Raw genomic sequence first — 20,401 nt, 5'->3', positions numbered from 1 at the left:
AAAAAAAAAGAAACTGTCCAGATGACCTGACTGAAAAATGTTGGATTAAATTTACATTATTTTGTTAAACCAAAACAATTCAACTGTCCCTGACCTTAACATGATTACAGGACTGGACCATTCATAGCAGGTCTATGCAAGCTTTTAGTAAAAGTTAACTTCCCTTGTTAAATGAAAATAAGCACAAATAAACAATAATTACACATAAGTCTAACTCTTAATGTGGCTCTTGCTAAGTCACGTCCTTGATAAACCCCAAGAAAACACGCAGAGAACCTCAAAAGCGATGACTCGAGCCCATACTGTTTTATAATGGAAGTCAAAGAGAGGGCCTGACACCCGGGAGGGAGGAACAAACTGTGGACACACACAATACAACTATAAATGAAATATTAAGCAACGTAACCGGTTATTTTTATTATTATTTTTCAGAGAAAATATAGCGCAATTTGTAAAAATTTGTGTTGACATGCAGGAAATTGTCCGGCCCACTTCTTCACATTTTCGCTCAGAAGCAGTGGATTCAAACTTTCACAGTCGTTACCCCGCCTTCCTCTCTGCACCATGGCCCCTGAATCTGCTTAATGCAGCACCAGGACGTTCGCAGACTCGGTCTGTGCGCTCGGAAACATGAGCGGGGACAGATATTCAGAGTCCGGGGCGGCGCGGCAGGCCGCTGTATAAGAACGGGAAGAGACCGCGGTCAGTGCGCTTCGAGTTCTGAGACTTAGGTGGGGAGCATGTGAGAGGTGGGGGGTAATGGACGAATGGAAGCAGGATTATTCAGCTCAGCAGAGAGCCGCCGGAGGGACGCTGGAAAGAAGGTAACAGAGCTCACACCGTGTTGGTGACAGAAATGTTCAGGAATTCTTCATGTTTCGGAGCAGAATGTGGATCAAACGGACTGTTGGAGCCGCTTTATCCTGGATGAACACAGGGCTGTGAACGTAACGTTTAGCTCGGACGTTGAACGCACCGCAGTGTGATATTTTTTTTTAACAATATTTATTTATACAAAATAAGTACAAAAATTCTTGCAACAGCAAACATGGGTCGAGAGAATATAGAAATAGACGCAAATAAAAATGAAAATGTGATTTGTGCACGTTACAGTAGAAAATCATTTTTAGTCTTTAAGGCGTTTGCATTGGTACAGGAATTTAAAGTGGACAGTTAAGAAGAAATATAAGTTTGAAAAAAACTGTAAATCTGGGTTTTATTATGGGAAATTTACAGCTGTGGATATGAAATCTGACAAATATTAGTATAAAGTTTACAACAAAAAAAGTCTTCCTCTGAATATTCAAACAGAAGAAACCAAACTGTTTTAGAGTTAAATGGTAGCTCCTAAGTTTGTGTTCACAAACAAGAAAGTGTGTTTCCAGAACAAGTGAGTATAAGTCCCAGAGAAGATGGTGATGGTCTCAGAGCGAACACATTCGCTCTACATTTGCACCATGCCTGGAGATTATTGACAGGATAGCATTTCTGCAGACTCTTTAGGAACATTTCTCAAATGTTATTAGTTATGAAATATTTTCTACAGAGTGATGTTCTATTTAAGGATGTATCCAGTCCACGTGTCACGCTGACAGAAACAATAAACAAATGAATGTTGAACTAAAGAAAATCAATGAGTTTGAGGTTTGGATAAAAGTTTCAGATAATTGAAGCTTTGATTATTTAGATTATTTATGGTCACTAAAGCTAAACATTTAGGAAAGGTTTGTTTAAATGTGCTTTGGCTTTAAGTGACATATCTGCTGTTTTATGTGTTTTTTACCAAGTGGTTGTTCTATTTTGCCCCTCAGGAGACACTCGGAGACCCTCTGAGCAGTCGCTGGACATTACTGACTCTGTGCTCCGGAGAGAGAACAATCCAAAGATGAACAGCATCTTGTTCAACAAGCTGAGCAGCCAGGTCCTGTTTGAGGAGAAGGCCAAAGAGGTGGAAATGAGCAGCAAAAATTACCTGGAAGTCATTGATGGAGAACATCCAGACCTGCTGTCCAGCAGCCCGAGCTTCAGAGACAAGCAGGAGATGAGACAGAGGTATGTGGGGCTTTCTATTGGGTCACAGTGTGTGTGTGTGTGTGTTTGTGTGTGTGTTTTTGTGTGTGTGTGTGGGGGGGTACTTCAGAGGAACCATGTGGACCTATTTCCATCTGGCTCTCACTCTGAGTCAAAAACAGCTCAGGCCAAATGAAAGGAGCAAATATAATTTCTAACATTAGAAACCGCTTTTCTCTGTCCCAGTAAAACAAAATCCTCAAGTTTTCATCACAACATTATAAATGTCATTAAAAAATATTCTCCAGCTGTAGTTAAAATCACAACGTGTGCCAGAAGTTCTCTGGAAGTTTGTTCAAGTCTGTTTTTTCTGCAGAGCTTTTGAATAAATTAAGAATATGTATTTCTGCTCTTGTTGGTTTTGACACCTGATGTGAGTATTAATGATCAGCTCAGACGGGTCAGTAGGCGCTGATTATAAATAACAATTAATAATAAGCTAATTAATAATTAAACTGATTAATAATCAGTTCAGTAGGCACTAATTATAAATAATAGTTAATAATCAGTTAATTAATAATTAAACTTGTTGATAATCAGTTCAGTAGGCGCTGATTATAAATAATAATTAATAATCGGTTAATTAATAATCAGTTCAGTAGGCGTTGATTATAAACAATAATTAACCAGTTAATTAATAATTAAACTGATTAATAATCAGTTCAGTAGGCGTTGATTATAAACAATAATTAATCAGTTAATTAATAATTAAACTGATTAATAATCAGTTCAGTAGGCACTGATTATAAATAATAATTAATAATCAGTTAATTAATAATTAAACTTATTAATAATCAGTTCAGTAGGCGCTGATTATAAATAATAATTAATAATCAGTTAATTATTAATAAAATTGATCAATAATCAGTTCAGTAGGCGCTGATTATGAATAATAATTAATAATCAGTTCATTAATAATTAAACTGATTAATAATCAGTTCAGTAGGTGCTGATTATAAATAATAATTAATAATCAGTTAATTAATAATTAAACTTATTAATAATCAGTTCAGTAGGTGCTGATTATAAATAATAATTAACAATCAGTTAAATAATAATAAAACGGATTAATAATCAGTTTAGTAGGTGCTGATTATAAATAATAATTAATAATCAGTTAAATTAAATTGATCACATTCATACACTGATGGGACACACATCAGAGGCATTTAGAGTTTCAGTGTCTTGCCCAGGGACACTTTGACATGTGACTGCTGGTGGAATCGAACCCCCAACTCTCGTTTTGGAGGATGACTGCTCTAACCACTCAGCCACAGCCGCAATAATTAATAATCAGTTAATTAATAGTAAAACTGATTATCAGTTCAGTAGGTGCTGATTATAAATAGTAATTAATAATAAAATTGATTAATTATCTGTTCTGTGGGTGCTGATTATAAATTATAATTAATAATCAGTTAATTAATGATAAAACTGATTAATAATCAGTTCAGAAGGTGCTCCTTTAGTGCTTTCAATCTGTTTCAACTCAAAGTAGTCTAATCTTCAGCTCCGTCTGCTCGGGTTCCCAAGGTCGGAGTCCCACAGGGCTCCTGAAATTATCTCCAGAATTCAGATACAATTGAAACATTAACCCTAAGATTATGTTGATTATCTTTGTAACAATATAAAAAAATAATTCTTTACATATAAGAATGTTGGCTTCCTATGGTTTCATTTTTTTAATCAGATTAAAATAATTCAACACTGATCTTTGGGCTCATCAGTCTCTGCCAGAGTTTTCTGATGGGTCAGAAGCTGAGAGGTTCAGGAAGCGTTGCTGGAGTTCCTTTCAAACTTCTTTTATTTAGTTGTGTGCAACAGGAAGCAGGTGGAGGACCATGTTGTCTTCTTCATTTGGCAGGAGAGAAAAAACTTCATAGAGCCTCAGATCAGACGCTCAGAAAGGTTCATAGGAAAATGTTTGTAGAACTTGAACCTCAGGCAGACTTGAGGTTCAGCTTCAACATGCTACATCTGCAGTCGGGGGCACCATACTGACATCTACAGGTTCTTCAGGTGGGACCGAACTTGAACCAGAATAAGCTGATGATTCTTTTAGAGACTTTTAACAAAGAATGACTGAAAGGTTCCTTCAGGAACTCAACATATATGTCAAATCACAGTCCTGCAGTTACAACTGAAAACATTTGGATCTTCACAAACATCCCTGCTAGGATTCTTTTCAAAGCAGTCATGTCGGTTGATCTTTGTCTCGGCTGTAACGGAGTTCCTGCTCTGACAGAAACAGTTCCTGAGCACAAAGTTTGAGTTCCTTCTCAAAGTGTTGGTGGACCTCATGATTGAACAGAACTGGTCAGTTCTTCTCTCTGTCCGCCTCCCTTCTTCCTGTCGTTCTTCTTCTCCAGTGGAAACAGTTGCTGCGTTTGATGAGAAGAATGCGTCGTGTTCACGTGTTTCTGTCAGCCTGCTGCTCTTCTCGTCCTGTTCAGCTCGTTCCATCAGGAAATGATCAGCTGTGAAACGTTTGACTCACTTTGAACAGAACGTTTTAACGTGAACTCCACCAAATGTTGGTCTCTTATAAGGAGAAGAATTTTTACTCATCATGTGTTTAAATAATTAGTAATTAATTAATTGTAATTTGTCAGTCCAGAGTGGCATATTTCCAGAAAAAATGAAATTAACAAAAGCAATTCCAATATTGAAAAATGGTGATAGACCTAGCTCTGACGATTAAGAACGATCTTAGTTCTCCCCCAGTTTTCCAAAGTGCTTGAAAAATGGTTTGTCTAGAAATTTGATGGTTTTATTGAACATAATAACTTGTTGGGTGAGAGTCAGTATGGATTTAGATCAAATAACTCAACATCCCTTGCATTATTAGAAGTAAATGAAGAAATTACAGAAGCAATAGAAAGGAAGCAATATACAGTGGGGATGCTTATTGATTTAAGAACAGCCTTTGATACAATCAACCACACTTTATTGCTTTCCAAATTACAAGATTAATCAGAGGAATAGTTCATAACTGGTTGAGTAGTTATCTGACTAACCATAAACAAGTACAGCTAGGAAATAAATGGTAAATGGTAAATATACTGTACTTATATAGCGCCTTTCTATCTTGTCAACACACTCAAAGCTCTTTACACTATTCTATTCAATTCAGTTTATTTATATAGCGCCAAATCACAACAAAGTTGATTCAGGGCACTTTACAGAAACATTCACATACAAAGTACATAAAAGCCAATTAGTAAAGTTCTCTGTCTAAGGAGGCCAGCAGACAAGTTGAATCTTGGCTTTGTTGCAGTCTCCCATCCTGAGCAAGCACAGTGGCAACAGTGGAAAGGAAAAACTCAATTTTAAAAGGAAGAAACCTCCAGCAGAACCAGGCTCAGGACAAGCAGCCATCTGCTTTGACTAGGGCTGGATACCTTTCTAAAAATATCTGTATCGGTACCGGTGTCGGTACCTTCACTTCGGTGTCGGTTCCTGGACGGTTCTTTTTTTGGTAACAATTTTGTAATTAATATTAATTCTAACAATAATAAAATTATGTTACACATTACAGTACATATTGTGAATTTTATTTTTTAACTTTGGTATTTTTATTCCAAGCAGTTTTCTTACATTAAAATAAATAATTTCCAGTTCAAAAGAACAGTTGCAAACAACAAGTGACACGTCAGTGTCTAATGCTCACTGCTACACACTGAGGACCTTTTCACTGAACAGTTTTTCTTCAGAAACAACATGTCTGCTTTCTGTGGACACAAACAAGCCCACTCCAGGCTGTTGGTGTCTCCAGCAGTAGGAAGTGTTCACTCTGAGGCTGTAGATGATGATTGTTGCACACACAGATACCTGGTTGTCAGTTTGATAGCACTGACATATTGCCCCTCACGAGAGCGGTGAGCATGTCCATAGATGCCAATTTAATTACCAGTCTACATATATGTATGTGTCTTATCTCACTCAGCCTTATAACCTGAATCTCTCACTTACTGCTCATTGAATTGAGAAAGCTCCTCGGATGAGGAGCGAAACGTCTTCTGTTACAAAAAAAGTCCAGTTGTTTTTTTGTATTGAACGCTTTTTGAATGTCCATAGATGCTCTCGAGGTTACTATAAGAGTTCTGATAAGGACAGAATTATCAGCCAGTGTCCTCCAGTGAGATCCATAAACATTCTCGAGGGATGTTGGGGAATGGCCAAGAATAACGTCTATGAGAATCCAAGAGTCCTGAAACGATGACACAAAGTTTATTCAGCTGGTTTCATCTGGCTATCAGTTGGAAATTCCTCAGGGAGGGGGTGGTGAGCGTCAGATCACATGTTCTCCAGGCGAATTCAGATAAGATGGCCTTCCAAGGCCAGCCAAGGGAGCCAAATTCAATTAAACACACAGTTGTTTTGGGGACAGGCAGAACTTAATGACATCTACCTTGAGTCTGTGTTGGTCCACTCGGTTTCGAAATGTCAAAATTGCATGGCCACACTAATGGAACGTGACTGAGCAAAATCCCCGAGATCTGATCCATTCTGCTCAAAGCATTTGAGTCTGGGTACTCGAGGCACGAACCAAGTCATCATAAAGGCAAGCAGCGTGATCGGGTCCAAATTTGCTGCCGACGACTTCCTTGATTGTAGATAAAACCAGCAACCAGCCGAATCCAAAAAGTAGGAACCAGTTATCGTAAATCCAATTAAATATGCGTCCTTAACAATGCCCCAAAGACCCATCTTTGCCTGATGCCCTCAACAAGTTCTATGCACGCTTTGAAGACCCGAACAGACCACCCAGCACCAGACTCACCTCGCCACCGGATGAAGAGCATCTCAGCGTGACCTCAGCAGAAGTAAGGAGTACCTTCAGGAGGATTAATCCGCACAAAGCAACTGGCCCAGACAACATCCCCGGAAAAGTGTTGAAGGAATGTGCTGATCAGCTCTGTGAGGTGCTGGCAGACATCTTTAACACCTCACTTACCCTGGAGACAGTTCCCACCTGCCTGAAGACTGCCACCATCATCCCAGTCCCAAAAAGCTCTACAGTGACTGGTCTGAATGACTATCGGCCAGTGGCCCTCACCCCGATAGTCGCTAAATGCTTCGAAAAACTGGTCATGACTCACATCAAAACAACCATCAACATCAACAAGGACCCTCATCAGTACGCATACCGTGAGAACCGATCAACAGAGGATGCAATCTCCTCTGTGGTCCACACTGCGCTCAACCACCTGGAGCAGAAAAACTCTTACGTCCGTATGCTCTTTGTGGACTTCACATCCGCCTTCAACACCATGATCCCCCAAACCCTGATGGACAAACTATCCACACTAGGACTAAGCCCCTCCATCTGCAACTGGGTACTAGACTTTTTAACAAACAGACCACAGTTAGTGAGGATCCACAACCTCTCCTCCTCCACCATAACCCTCAGCACTGGCTCTCCTCAGGGATGTGTGTTGAGCCCCCTTCTGTTTACTCTGCTCACATATGATTGTGCAGCTACCCATCCAGGCTGTCACATTGTAAAGTTTGCAGATGATACAGCGGTGGTGGGATGCATCACAAACAATGATGAGTCCAGCTACAGGCAAGAGGTGGAACACCTGGAGAGCTGGTGCAGAGAGAATAACCTTCACATCAATGTGAAGAAGACAAAGGAGACGATTGTGGACTTCAGAAGGAACAAAAACACCTACACCCCCCTGAACATAAGAGGATCTGCAGTGGAAGTGGTCTCCAGCTACAAGTACTTGGGTGTACACATGAATGACAACCTCAGCTGGAGCAACAACACCACCAGCCTGATCAAGAAAGCTCATCAGAGACTCTACTTCCTCAGACGGCTGAGGCGAGCTGGTCTGGGAAGCTCAGTCCTCACCTCCTTCTACAGGTGTGCAGTGGAGAGCATCCTGTGCTCGAGCATCAATGTGTGGCATGGAGGCTGCACAGCTGCAGAAAGAAAAGCTTTGCAGAGAGTGGTGAAGGCTGCACAGAAATCTGTTGGAATCAGTCTCCCCACCATCACAGACATCTACACCTCCAGATGCAGGAAGAGGGCCACCTTCATCATGAAGGACCCCACCCACCCAGCACACACACTTTTTGCCCCACTCCCCTCAGGAAGGAGGTTAAGGAGCATTAAGTGTAGAATCACTAGACTGAGGAACAGCTTCTACCCTGAGGCTGTTAAACTCATGAATCTCTAACTAGAATAATCACTGTGAAAAACCATATCATGTTGCTGCTGATCTGTTTCATGTTGCTGCTGATCTGTTTCAATGTCGATGTGTTCATGCGTGCACATCTGCTCACAGACTCATGTTCATGTTTGTGCTGATGTTCAATGTTTTATGTTATGAGTGCTTAGTGTATATTTAGTTGATGTTTTTCTTAGTTCATATCTTAGATGTTATTACTGTTTTTATTATACATTTTATTGTCGGATGTAACTGGGACCCCGTGTACATAATTTCGCTCCACCACATGTACCACATGAGGTGCGAATGACAATAAAGAAACTCTGACTCTGACTCTGAACATCCACAAATGGCAGCAGAGATAGACACATCATCAAGTCTTCAATTTGATGAGATCCAGCTGTGTGCATGCCAACAGGGCAAATCGGCTCACCTAAAGCCTGTCTTCTCTTCAAAGAAATGTTATCAATTGTGTTGAGGGACCAACTGATCAAAACAAGTCCATAATTATGGTGTCGGTTCCTGTATGGTTCTTTTTTCGGTACCAATTTTGTAATTACTATTAATTCTAACAAGAATAAAATTACGCTCCACATTACAGTACAAATTGTGAATTTTATTTTTTAGCTTTGGTATTTCTATTCCAAGCAGTTTTCTTACATTAAAATAAACAAATAATTTCCAGTTCAAAAGAACAGTTTCAAACCAGTGACACGTCAGTGTCTAATGCTCACTGATACACACTGAGAACCTTTTCACTGAACAGTTTATCTTCAGAAAAATCAACATGTCTTCTTTCTGTGGACACAAACCAGCTTGCTCCTGGCTGATGGTGTCTCCAGCAGTAGAAAATGTTCACTCTGAGGCTGTAGATGATGATTGTTGCACACACAGATACCTGGTTGTCACTTTGATAGCACTGAACCACTAGACTGAGGAACAGCTTCTACCCTGAGGCTGTTAGACTCATGAATCTCTAACTAGAATAATCACTGTGAAAAACCATATCATGTTGCTGCTGATCTGTTTCATGTTGCTGCTGATCAGTTTCATGTTGATGTGTTCATGCGTGCACATCTGCTCACAGACTCATGTTCATGTTTGTGCTGATGTTCAATGTTTTATGTTATGAGTGCTTAGTGTGTATATTTAGTTGATGTTTTTCTTAGTTCATATCTTAGATGTTATTACTGTTTTTCTTATACATTTTATTGTTGGATGTAACTGGGACCTTGTGTACATAATTTCGCTCCACCACATGTACCACATGAGGTGCGAATGACAATAAAGAAACTCTGACTCTGACTCATATTCCACCAGCAGGTCACTGAGGTAGGGTTGATGCAGACATCTGCACCTCTGTGTCTCTTCCTGAATCTTCTCTGTGGTTCTCTGGGGTTTAGTGCTCTTATCATCTCCCTAATTGACATGGGAACAAAACATCAACAATAACATTGTTGTGTTATTATTGCTCAAAAACATTATCTAGGCTGAGAGAGAAAAGTTTAACTGGTCAACAAAATCTTTTACAGCGTACCTCCTCCATGCAGCTCCACTGTAGAAAAAGACAGCAAACTTTTAACAACAAAATTTGATTGTCCTGTGGCCTCCACCTCACTTTTCTGTCTGTCCTCACATCTGGGTCAGAACCTCCTGTGAGGAGAACATTAACATGAACAGTGAACATTGGGTGAACTGTTTAAGCAGTTGACTGGATGGATGAGCAGTTTTACAAGCTAAGATTTATGTTACTTTCAATCTTTAGTTAGCTTCTGAGTTTAGCTAGCTACGTAGATAAAATAAATTTACACACTAATGTCTTAAAGTTAGCGTTATTTCACCGCGATGTACGTGTTAACAAATGTAACAAAGTCCATGCTCAATAATCCAGGTATAAAATCCAACATTTTTCAGTCAGGTCAGTCAGGTTAACAAACGTAAACTCACCAGCTGAAACAGACACAGCTCCGTCCTCGGAGTTCTTTGATGAAGACGAGTCCGGCTGTAGAATGTTGATTCAGTCCGTTTCACACACACAGACTGACTCACGCTGGGGGGGGGGGGGGGGGGGGGTGCTGTCAGTCTCTCTTCTTGCAGAGAAACACGGAGCAACTTTGTGCACATGTACTGTTACACCACTACTAATCAGTGCTTTATCACATTCATACACTGATTGGACACACATCGGAGGCAACAAGGGTTTCATTGTCTTGCCCAGGGACACTTATGCATGTGGCTGCTGGTGGATTCGAACCCCCAACTCTTACATTGGAGGACGACTGCTCTAACCACTCAGCCACAGCCGCCCACAAATAAAAAAAATCAGATCTTTAAAATATAAAATGTGGAGTCCCCCAAGGTTCAGTGCTAGGAAAGAAGCTTTTTATTTTGTATGTTAATGACATTTGTGAAGTGTCTAAAAAATTACAAAGCATCCTGTTCGCAGATGATACAAACTTATTTTGTTCTGGGAACGACTTAAAAACAAACATCATAGAACATATGGTTTGTGAGATGTTTAATTATTAACTAGTGGTTTAAAAACAACAAATTATCAATAAACTGGAATAAAACAAAATTCATAATTTTTGGTAATAGAAAAATAGTTGATTCTATTGTAATGTCTGTAGATGATAATCAACTTGAACGAGTACATGCAGTTAAATGTTTAGGGGTTATTTTAGATCATAAGATATCCTGATGCATGCTCAATAATCCAGGTAGAAAAATCCAAAAAAGTTCAATCTGGTCCTCTGGACATTCAAAAAAGCAAAAAACAAAACAAAGCAAAAAAATCTAGAAACGTTTCGTCTCTCATCCAAGAGACTTCCTCAGTCTGAGGTGCTGTTTTCAGCTCAGTCTCTTAAATAGCACCTTCTCAGAGTGGATCAACCAGTTTGTTGCTGACAACCAAAACCAGCTGATCACATGCTCAAGAAGGACCATCAGCCTAACAATGGGTCATTAGCACACTGATGGCTGTTTACTACTTACAGAGGGCTGAGTGATACTAGCAATCACAGCATTGTAAGAGGGGGACAATTGAACACATAGGACTCCACCCCTGTTTAATGATGGACAATTTCTTTTCACAAAGATGGCCTCCTTTACTCCTCTCTCAAACCATCGTTCCTCTCTGTCCAGGATGTGCACATCTTCATCCTTGAAAGAGTGACCGCTGGCCTGGAGATGAGTGTAGACCGCAGAATCCTGGCCTGATGATGTTGATCTTCTGTGCTGGACCATCCTTTTGGCCAGTGGCTGTTTAGTTTCCCCAATGTAAGACTGATCACAGCCCTCCTGACACTGAACAGCATACACAACATTACTCTGTTTGTGCCGGGGGACTGGATCTTTGGGATGAACCAGTTTTGCCGTAATGTATTTTGGGGTTTAAAAGCCACTGGGACGTTATGTTTAGAAAATAAACGTCTCAGTTTCTCTGATACCCCCTCAACATACGGAATGACCACTGGTCTGGGTCTGGGTTCCTCCTTTTCACCTGATGGCTGACTGGAGTCCTGTTTGGGTTTCTTCTCTGCTTTCAGGAAGGCCCAGTTAGGATATCCACATTGCTCTAGAGCAATGCTCTACTATAAACCAATTCAAAACACTTTATAAGAAAAGAATGATTAACTCTTATACACTTTTGAGTTGTTAATGGGGAGAGTGATATATTGTTTGCAACTTGTTTTGTTATTTTAATGAACACGGCCATGAAGTTTTTGTAATTATTGAGAAAGGGGGCAGGTCTGTACAAGATTTTCTTCTTCTTGCTCCCTCTTCACTCGTTTAAATAAATGTTGTCAGAGAATGTGTTTGTAAACTTATGATCAATTTGTTGAATCAAGTGAATAAATGGATTGATTGAAATGTTGTTCTTTTTAAAAGAAACAAGGTAAACTTTTTGCTTTGTCTAATTATTTGTCTTTATTCCATCCTGTCTGAATGCTTGGTGCTCGTGTGCAGCAGTCGACCTGGTGGAGGCAAAGTGCGACACAAGCGCCAGGCCCTTCAGGACATGGCACGGCCCCTCAAACAGTGGCTCTACAAGCACAGAGACAACCCCTACCCCACCAAGACGGAGAAAATCCTGCTGGCACTCGGCTCCCAGATGACTCTGGTCCAGGTGAGCCTCCTTGTTCTCCTTGAAGGAGTCACAGTGAGTGATGTCCTGCAGGTGTGAGAGGGACGAGTCTGCTGAGGAGCCGAACTTCTCCTGAACACGCTGCAGCTCAGAACACATTTATTTCTTCTCTTCTCTTTAACCACGGCCTCTAGAAGTGAGTTGACGCCTGCCGCTGTGGGACTGAAGTTCAGATGTTTGTTGGTGAACTTTCTCATTCAGCTTCAGGCACCGATGTTCATTTGCTGCTCAGCTCATGCTTACTTTCTTTTATTTCTCTTGTTTTATTCTCATCCTCTTTATATTGAATATTCTTTTTACTTCAACTATTCTCTACAATTTTCAGCATCTTTCTCATCCCGCAGTTTTCAGCTGTTTCAACAAATCATAAATTGAAACGTTCAGCTCTTTCAGGACAATCCTGCTATGACTTTTTGTACTGGTGCAACTTTAGCTTGTAGAAATATTTAGCCTTTTCTGACATTTTTTTCCTTCATGGAAAATGAAATGAGCTCATTTTCCATCTTTCAGCTCTTTAGATGTGTTTACAATCTTTTTCTGATACCTTCACATTTTGTTCTGCTTCAGCTTATTTCTGCTTCCTTCTGCAAAAAAAAAAAAAATCAGCTACTTTCAGCTAATTTCAGCTGTTTTTTTAGCCGTTTTGTGCTCCTTTCTGTTTTATTCTGCTAACTACAACATTTTTGAACTTCTTCTAACTTCTTTCTGCTAATTTCAGCTTGTTCTGCTCCTTTCAGCTTTTTTCTGCACGTTTCAGCTATTTCTGTTATTTATAATAATAATAATAATAATAATTTATTTGTTTAGCACCTTTCAAAAAATGTTACAAAGTGCTTCACATTAATCAATTAAAACATCATAAATGACAGAAACACAAAAGTATACCAAATCAATTAAAATAACAACATAAAAAAGAAAGAAATTCAAATATTAAAAGCCTTATTAAACAAGTAAGTTTTAACTAATGATTTAAAAGAAGACAATGAAGAAGCCTGTCTAATATTTAAAGGAAGAGCATTCCACAAATTAGGAGCGCTGACCATAAAAGCCCTCCCTCCTTCTTTCACCAGTCGAGTTCTGGGAGTGGAAAGTAAGAACGGATTTAAGGATCTGAGATTGCAAGTGGGGATGTAGGGGGTAAGAAGCTCAGATAGATATGATGGAACAAGACCGTTCAGGGATTTAAAAACAAAATAAAATTTTAAAATCAATTCTAAAAACCACAGAGAGCCAATGCAATGAGGACAGGACTATTTCAGCAACTATTTGGCTGTTTTATTCTAATTTGAGCTTTTTCAGCTAATTACACATTTTTTGCACTCATTTAAACTTTTTCAGCCTAATTCAGCAAAAAATTTGCTCTCTCGACTTCCTTTTGGTAATTTAAGCTTTTTTTCTGTCTTTTCAGCTACTTTTCAGCTATTTTTTTTTTGCTAATTTCAGTATTTTTAGCAAATTAACTTTTTTATTGGTTCACTTGTGCTTCTTTAAACCGAATTGAGCAACTCTGTGTTCTTTCGGCTTTCTTCTACTAACTTGGGCTTTTCTTCAATTTCATCTGTTTTTAGCTAGTTTCAGCTGTTTTTCAGCAGGTTCTTCAGCAATAAGCCCTCACACTGCATTTTTACAGGAAATGCAATTTTTCTAGTTTGTATTTGTCTTTCAGTTGTTCTCAGCTTTTATATTTAGGATGAAAATAAAAATGTTTTGGAGATTTCCGTGTTGCGTTCTGCTCTGGGATTTTGATGTAGAGAATGTAACTAACTCCAGCGTGCAGCAGGGGAACATTGGTGTTTTTGTTACAGTGTTTCCCCTAGTTAACTTGCCATAGTGGGGTGCTCATCTCATCCATGATTTTTGTTGATGAGGGGACGGACACATGCAGCAGTTTTTGAGTGGGGGGCGTTCAGCTTGAAGGAAGAGGCAACATGAGCGCTACCTTTAGCTTTTTAGCTAGAGAGCCTGTATTTTGCGCCGCTAGCTTAGTGCTATGTCAGTGCTGGGCGGGGGGCTGGGGGGCAAGTTCTGTTTGGTAGGCTGGGTGCTCAGTTCTGTTGACGGGGTGGGGCACCCTGCTTGTATAATGGTAAGGGAAACACTTGTGTTATTATTCTTATTATAACTTGATAAAGACACGAAGAACTACTCATTTAATGTTCACAGTTCATTTTTTCTAAACTGACAGCGCTGGTGTTGAGGGAACAACTTGACTTATCAGACACTCTGACCTCTGAGAGGAAAACAGCGCTGAGCACCGTGTGTGTTCTTCCTGTGGCATGTGCAGCTGCGTGTGTACAATATCGTCTGGCTGACAAGGTCGCTGATATAACCTCAGAGAGTCTGCAGCTTTTCCAGGCTGCAGGCCATCGAGTTGAATCTGCTTCTCATTTTGGGGGCGAGCTGCAGTCGTTTGTTTTGGTCGGGGAGAAGCCGAGAATGGAGGAATGCTTTGGAACCAGAAGCTCTCACGTTCGAGGTGATACCCAAACACCAGCAGCGGGGTCAAAGGTCACGACTGTTTGTGAGTGACAAAAGACACGTGACTTGTTCTCACATTTTCCAGCAGCTTTCATCTGTCGGCCTTCTGGGATAAGTTGGTGCAGCCGAAACATAAGCTGAGACATCAAACCAGTGCTTGTCTAAAAACCATCAAGAAGAAATGTTTCTGAAAAAAAATCTGAAACATGCCTTTGATTGATGTTAGATTCTCACTGTGGGGCAGTGTGTTTCCTCATTAACTTAAAAAATAAAAAATGAATGTCGAACGCGCTGAAGTATTTTGGCTGGTGAAGGTTTGACACGTTTTGCTCTCTTTATAAACAAAACATTTATTCTGAGTCAAACTGATCTGATGATCTGATGGAAAATGACAGCTGATTGTTGACAAGTTCTTTTTTGTCTCTCCATCGACGGAGGCTGAGAACTCCCCAGCTCTTCCACGATTTAGTCCAGACAGACCCTCTGCTAAGACTGCCAGGGATCCTGAACTCATCACTTCCCGTTTCTTTGAGTGTGAAAACATTGAGCTGGCACCAGGTGCTAAAGAACAACTAAATCTGTTGTGTTTAGGACAACAGCTGCTGTTTTCCATGTAAATGTTGTGACTCATTCCCTCGGTGCTGTCATGTCTCTGTCCGTTCTGAAATCCTCACTGTGTTGGCATGCTGTCTCTGTGCCACCGACAAGCATGGCTTTGATTTGTTTTGGCTTCTCTGGATGTCAGCTGAGCAGGCGTGCCATTCTTCCTCTTTATTCTCATCTGTCTGTCTGTCCATCGCTCCTCATCACTGCTCTTTCTCAGGCCTTGTCTCACTTCACTCCCCCCGACCCCTACCGCTGTCCAAATTACAGTTGCTCGATGCATCTCCCCCCTGGTTTTCCACAGAGTTGGACATGAGACAAAAGGACCTGGGATGGTTTTACTTACTGAGACACATGATACTGAAAGACAGAATTTAAAAACTAAGTACTCTAACATGTGCCCCCACCCCCATCTCTGCTCCGTCATAAGCTGCTTGAAACTTATTGAGCATGAAGTTATTCCAGTAGAACATCTAATAGTCTCTCCTCTCAGTGACAGGAAGAGCATTGGCTTCAGTGTCTTTTATTGCATTTTGAAGATGGTGCTGGAAAGAACACGTGTTGTTGGAGGGAGACTTCACATGTCAGAATAGGCACACGAAGGGGACAAGCATCTCAGAGCATTAGTGAAGGAAATGATGCGTTCATTGCCTGTCTGGCATTTGATTCTGCTCAGCGTTGACACAGAATTGAAACACGGCTTGGAAATCTCTCAGGAGCATCTTGGATGTCTCACTTTCAGAGTTTCTCTTCAGCCTGACTCTTCGTGTCTCCTGCGTCAGTCATCCTTGTTTTTACTGTTTCCTCAATGAGACTTGTAGCAAAGCATTTTCACTGAGGAGAGGGTTTGGACTCTACTCTTCCTGATGTGCTGCACCTTCTCTCCTCCCCTCAGGTGTCCAACTGGTTTGCCAATGCCAGGAGGCGACTGAAGAACACAGTGAGGCAGCCGGACCTGAGCTGGGCACTCAGGATCAAACTCTACAACAAATACGTTCAGGGCAATGCAGAGAGGCTGAGTGTCAGCAGTGACGACGGCTGCTCTGAAGGTACGATCTGTTCAGTAAGAAAAGCAACTTTGTAAAGGATGAATAATGTCTGAGCTGCAGCAAATAACTGATGGTGCAGCTGATAAGGAAGATACCATTTTCCTTCAGTAACACTTACTAACAAACGACCACCTGGACTCACACTGTAAACATCAATTATTCCTTACCCAAAAAAGTTCAATCTGGTCCTCTGGACATTTTTGAATGTCCAGAGGACCAGATTGAACTTTTTTGGATTTTTCTACCTGGATTATTGAGCATGCATCAGGATAATTATTCCTTACATTTAACTTTCAGGACACAGATTAATGAGGAAGGAGGAGCTGTTCTCTTTAACCGCACTCTGCCACATTTTAATCACATATAAAACCCACCAAACCTTGTTCTTGATACTGATAATAATCTGATGCTGTGCTAACAGATTAGGTATCTCCTTATTTGTAAAACCAATACCAAAGCATAACTTAACAAGATGCATGGCCCTAAAGCTCTGTCGTAGCAGCTCTAACTGGAGCTGCATAAAATTTAATTCTGATAGATGGATGTGGAGCTACAAGTGGACACAGATGTTCTTAAAGGAACTCACAGTCATGTTTTTTTCAGATATACAGGTGTAAAAACTGTTCTAGTTTTGCCTATAAATAGAACAGTGAAACTTTTATTATTTACAAAGTAGTATTGAAATTAAAATTATTCTTGCCTGTATTTTTGTTCCAGTATACATGTATTTAGTCAAATAATTTTATACACTCTTGAGCAACATAGGGCCCAAGGGCCATGTCAGTGTGGCCCTCGGTATCCTTATACAAAGTAAAGCAGAGGAATGTTTAAACGCAGTTTAAACTGCCGTTTTATGAGTTTACAAGAGACTAAAGTAAACCTAAGAGTGCATTCACACCTGATAGTCCGTTAGACTTGGTTCGGTTGGGGACCAATATTTATGACATTTTGTTTACATTTAAGCTTGTGCGTTTGCATTCACACTGCACTGTGCAGTCGAGTCAACCTGTTGAACCAACCTATTCCCCCGCTCGCCTGTGGGGGTGCTGCACCAAGAACTACTGAAAGAAACGACACAAAAACCTCTGAAGACACGTCTTCTTCTTCTGGAAATAAAAACAAAAACAAAGTGGCATCAAGTTTTAGGAGTTATATTTTGTCATTTTTCAAAAATGGACTTAGCATGAGCAGAAGATGAGACAGAATACCATGGAGAATATTGTTTTTCCACACAAGGCAGCTGATGGCTCCATATAAGGTAAGAGAAATGTGTGTTTGTTTGTCCTGCGCTGTACTCCACTTCTTGCTTGTGGAGCGGGGCCCGGTCTGTTTGCATTCACACTGTACTCGAACCACGCTGGAGTTCTCTTTTACCAGACCGAGACCTAGGTTTTAGCCCGGGCCAGAGTTCGCCTTTTTGTTCCGTGACAGAGTTCGATGGCGCGTTCACACCTCCCTAAACAAACCGGACTTTCTATGAAAACAAGCTAGAGTTCCATTAAAGCGGACTAAACAGGACTGGTGTGAATGCACCCTAACAGTCTTCAAGGTTAAAGTTGTGGCAGCAGACAGAAGAAAGATGGTGTCTCTGAAAACAATTAAACTTAGCAATATTTTAGCCACAAATTACCTGTGTCAAGTGTCATTTGTTAGGCGCTAGAGCTGGGCGATATCTCGATATTTTAAAAATATTGAGAATTTTTTTTACGATATCAGTTGAGACTATCTCAATATAAAACAATATAGTTTTATACTTGGAAATCCTGCCATCTTCTTTCTCCCACTCGCCCCCCCCCTTCTCCCTCCTCAAACACAAACACACAGCCCTCCCCCCCTCCCCTTCCTGCTTCGCCAGGAGGTGGGCGGGCAGGAGAGGAGACGTTTAGCAAAAGTAAACACGAGCAGCTGAGCGTGGGTGAAGCTGCAGGCTGCAGGTCCGACAAACCTGTCTCCTTCCTTGAAATAAACCACGGTTCACAGTTCATTTAGCCGTGCTGTGCCTTTTATAGGAACACAAGAGAGGAAGCGCAAAATTAATAGATCAGCAGCCTATCATATCGCTAAAGATACGGTCCTTAGCGGCTAACAAGACGGCTAACGCTTTAGCTGTCTTGTTCCACAGCTGAGACGGGACAGTGTCTTCGGGATATGATAAGCTGCTGATTTATTAATGTTGAGCTTCCTCTCTTGTGTTCCTATAAAAGGCACAGCATGGCTAAATGAACTCTGAACCGTGGTTTATTTCAAGGAAGGAGACAGGTCTGTCGGACCGGCAGGTTTAAGGTTCCAATTAGAGGCTCACTACCGCATTTCACACGCTTACTAAGGTGAAGGTGGCACAGCTGAATGGACTATAAAGTGCCTTTCTATCTTATCAAGACACTTAAAGTTCTTTACACCATCTGTGCATTCATTTACCCGTTCATACAATCTACTAGATCTCTACAAAGAATAATGAGTGCTTTAGATCACATTCATACACTGATGGGACACACATCAGAGGCAATGAGGGGTTCAGTGTCTCACTCAGGAACACTTAAGCATGTGACTGCTGGTGGAATCGAACCCCCAACTCTCTCACTGGAGGACGACTGCTCTAACCTCTCAACCACAGCTGCCTCCAGCTGAAGAGGATTATTATTTAATATATATAAATAAATGTCTAAAAAATAAATTATTTAATATATGTAAATAGTTAATTTTTTTAGGCATTTATTTTGTACAGTTACAGCTGTTGTTAATAAATGTGCCTGTGTGAATGGGTATTTGTTAGGCCGAGACTCGGATTGCCCCCTCTTTGATACAACTGGGGGTGCTTGGCATCGCGCCCCTATCGCGTGGCCCCCTGGTGGGGTGTGCCCTTGCCTGCCGGCGCGCTTGGGGCCCTTGGTGTCGGGGGCTGGGCGCTTGGGCGTGTGTCGGCTCGGCCTGGTGTCTGCCTGGTGGGGCTCAGGTCCTCTGGCCCTGTCAGGCCTTGGCCTGGGTGGTGTGAGTCCTCGGTGCCCGGGCCTCGGTGCCCGGGTCTGGACCTGCATCGGTGCGGCGGGTTCCGGCGGGGGCCTATGAGTTTGTCGCTGTTGGCCCCAGGGGTCACTGTATGTGGTCGCTGGTGGGGATCTTCCGGTTCTCCCCTGTGGTCCGATCTGGGGGGTGGGTGAGTGGTTCGTCCTATGTGGGTGGCCCTGGGGGCTCCGCGGTCGGGGTCCCTCCTGGGGTCTTGGGCTCTGGTCCCCCCTTTTTCGTCTGCCTCTGGTCTTGGGGGTCGGGTCTCTGCTGCTTCACAGTTACTATTAAATGTTCTATTAGAGAAGCCGTTGGTTACGTACTGTAACCCCAGATTCTATGAATATAGGCTTAGCCCTTTAAGGCTGTCGCTGATGGGTTTATCCCGTTATGCGGAGCATAAGCACTGAAAAAATTTAGTCCACGCCCACCTGCTGTGTGGGCCCCACCCGGTCCGTATAAATTACGTTAAGAGCGGGAAATCGGCTCCCAAAATAGCTTTTTTCTTCAGCCATTTAGGAGCCAGTGAGGCCCGACGCTTAAAGGGCTACGCCTATATTCATAGAATCTGGGGTTACAGTACGTAACCAACGTTCTATGTCATATAGGCTTCGCCCTTTAAGGCTGTCGCTGATGGGTTAAGGGCGAAGCAGATGTGGTCCTCGCCTCACTGGGTCCATTCGAACACAGTAAGAAACGGAAGCTTGCCCAAAAAACGTCTTGTCACTCAGCTCCCCGTGTGCATAACTACGCATCGCGTAATTATGTGCCATGCACAGACGCATGTTGTGTAACTATGCGTTCTGACAAAGCAGGAACGCCCCGGAAAAACTTTCAACGGGGAGAAGATGTTGAAAAGAGGGGGGGGGGGG

General features: G+C 41.5%; 1 protein-coding gene across 1 annotated transcript in view; it reads left to right on the top strand.

Annotated features, from left to right (window-relative positions):
* Positions 1-714: 714 nt before the first annotated feature.
* The window catches only part of LOC119426852 (homeobox protein Mohawk), a 117,840-nt gene continuing 98,153 nt past the window's right edge, over positions 715-20,401 (top strand). The window contains exons 1-4 of the mRNA XM_037694434.1: positions 715-824; positions 1,812-2,052; positions 12,219-12,378; positions 16,373-16,526. Of these exons, the coding sequence (XP_037550362.1) occupies positions 1,886-2,052; positions 12,219-12,378; positions 16,373-16,526 (481 nt within the window). The 5' untranslated portion in view covers positions 715-824; positions 1,812-1,885. The remainder of the gene's footprint in view (positions 825-1,811; positions 2,053-12,218; positions 12,379-16,372; positions 16,527-20,401) is intronic.

This window comes from Nematolebias whitei, chromosome 20 (assembly GCF_014905685.2).
Source record: "Nematolebias whitei isolate Nwh7 chromosome 20, NemWhi1, whole genome shotgun sequence".
Taxonomy (NCBI): domain Eukaryota; kingdom Metazoa; phylum Chordata; class Actinopteri; order Cyprinodontiformes; family Rivulidae; genus Nematolebias; species Nematolebias whitei.
Note: the sequence above shows the minus strand (reverse complement) of the source record. Positions and strands in the feature narration are given on the sequence as shown.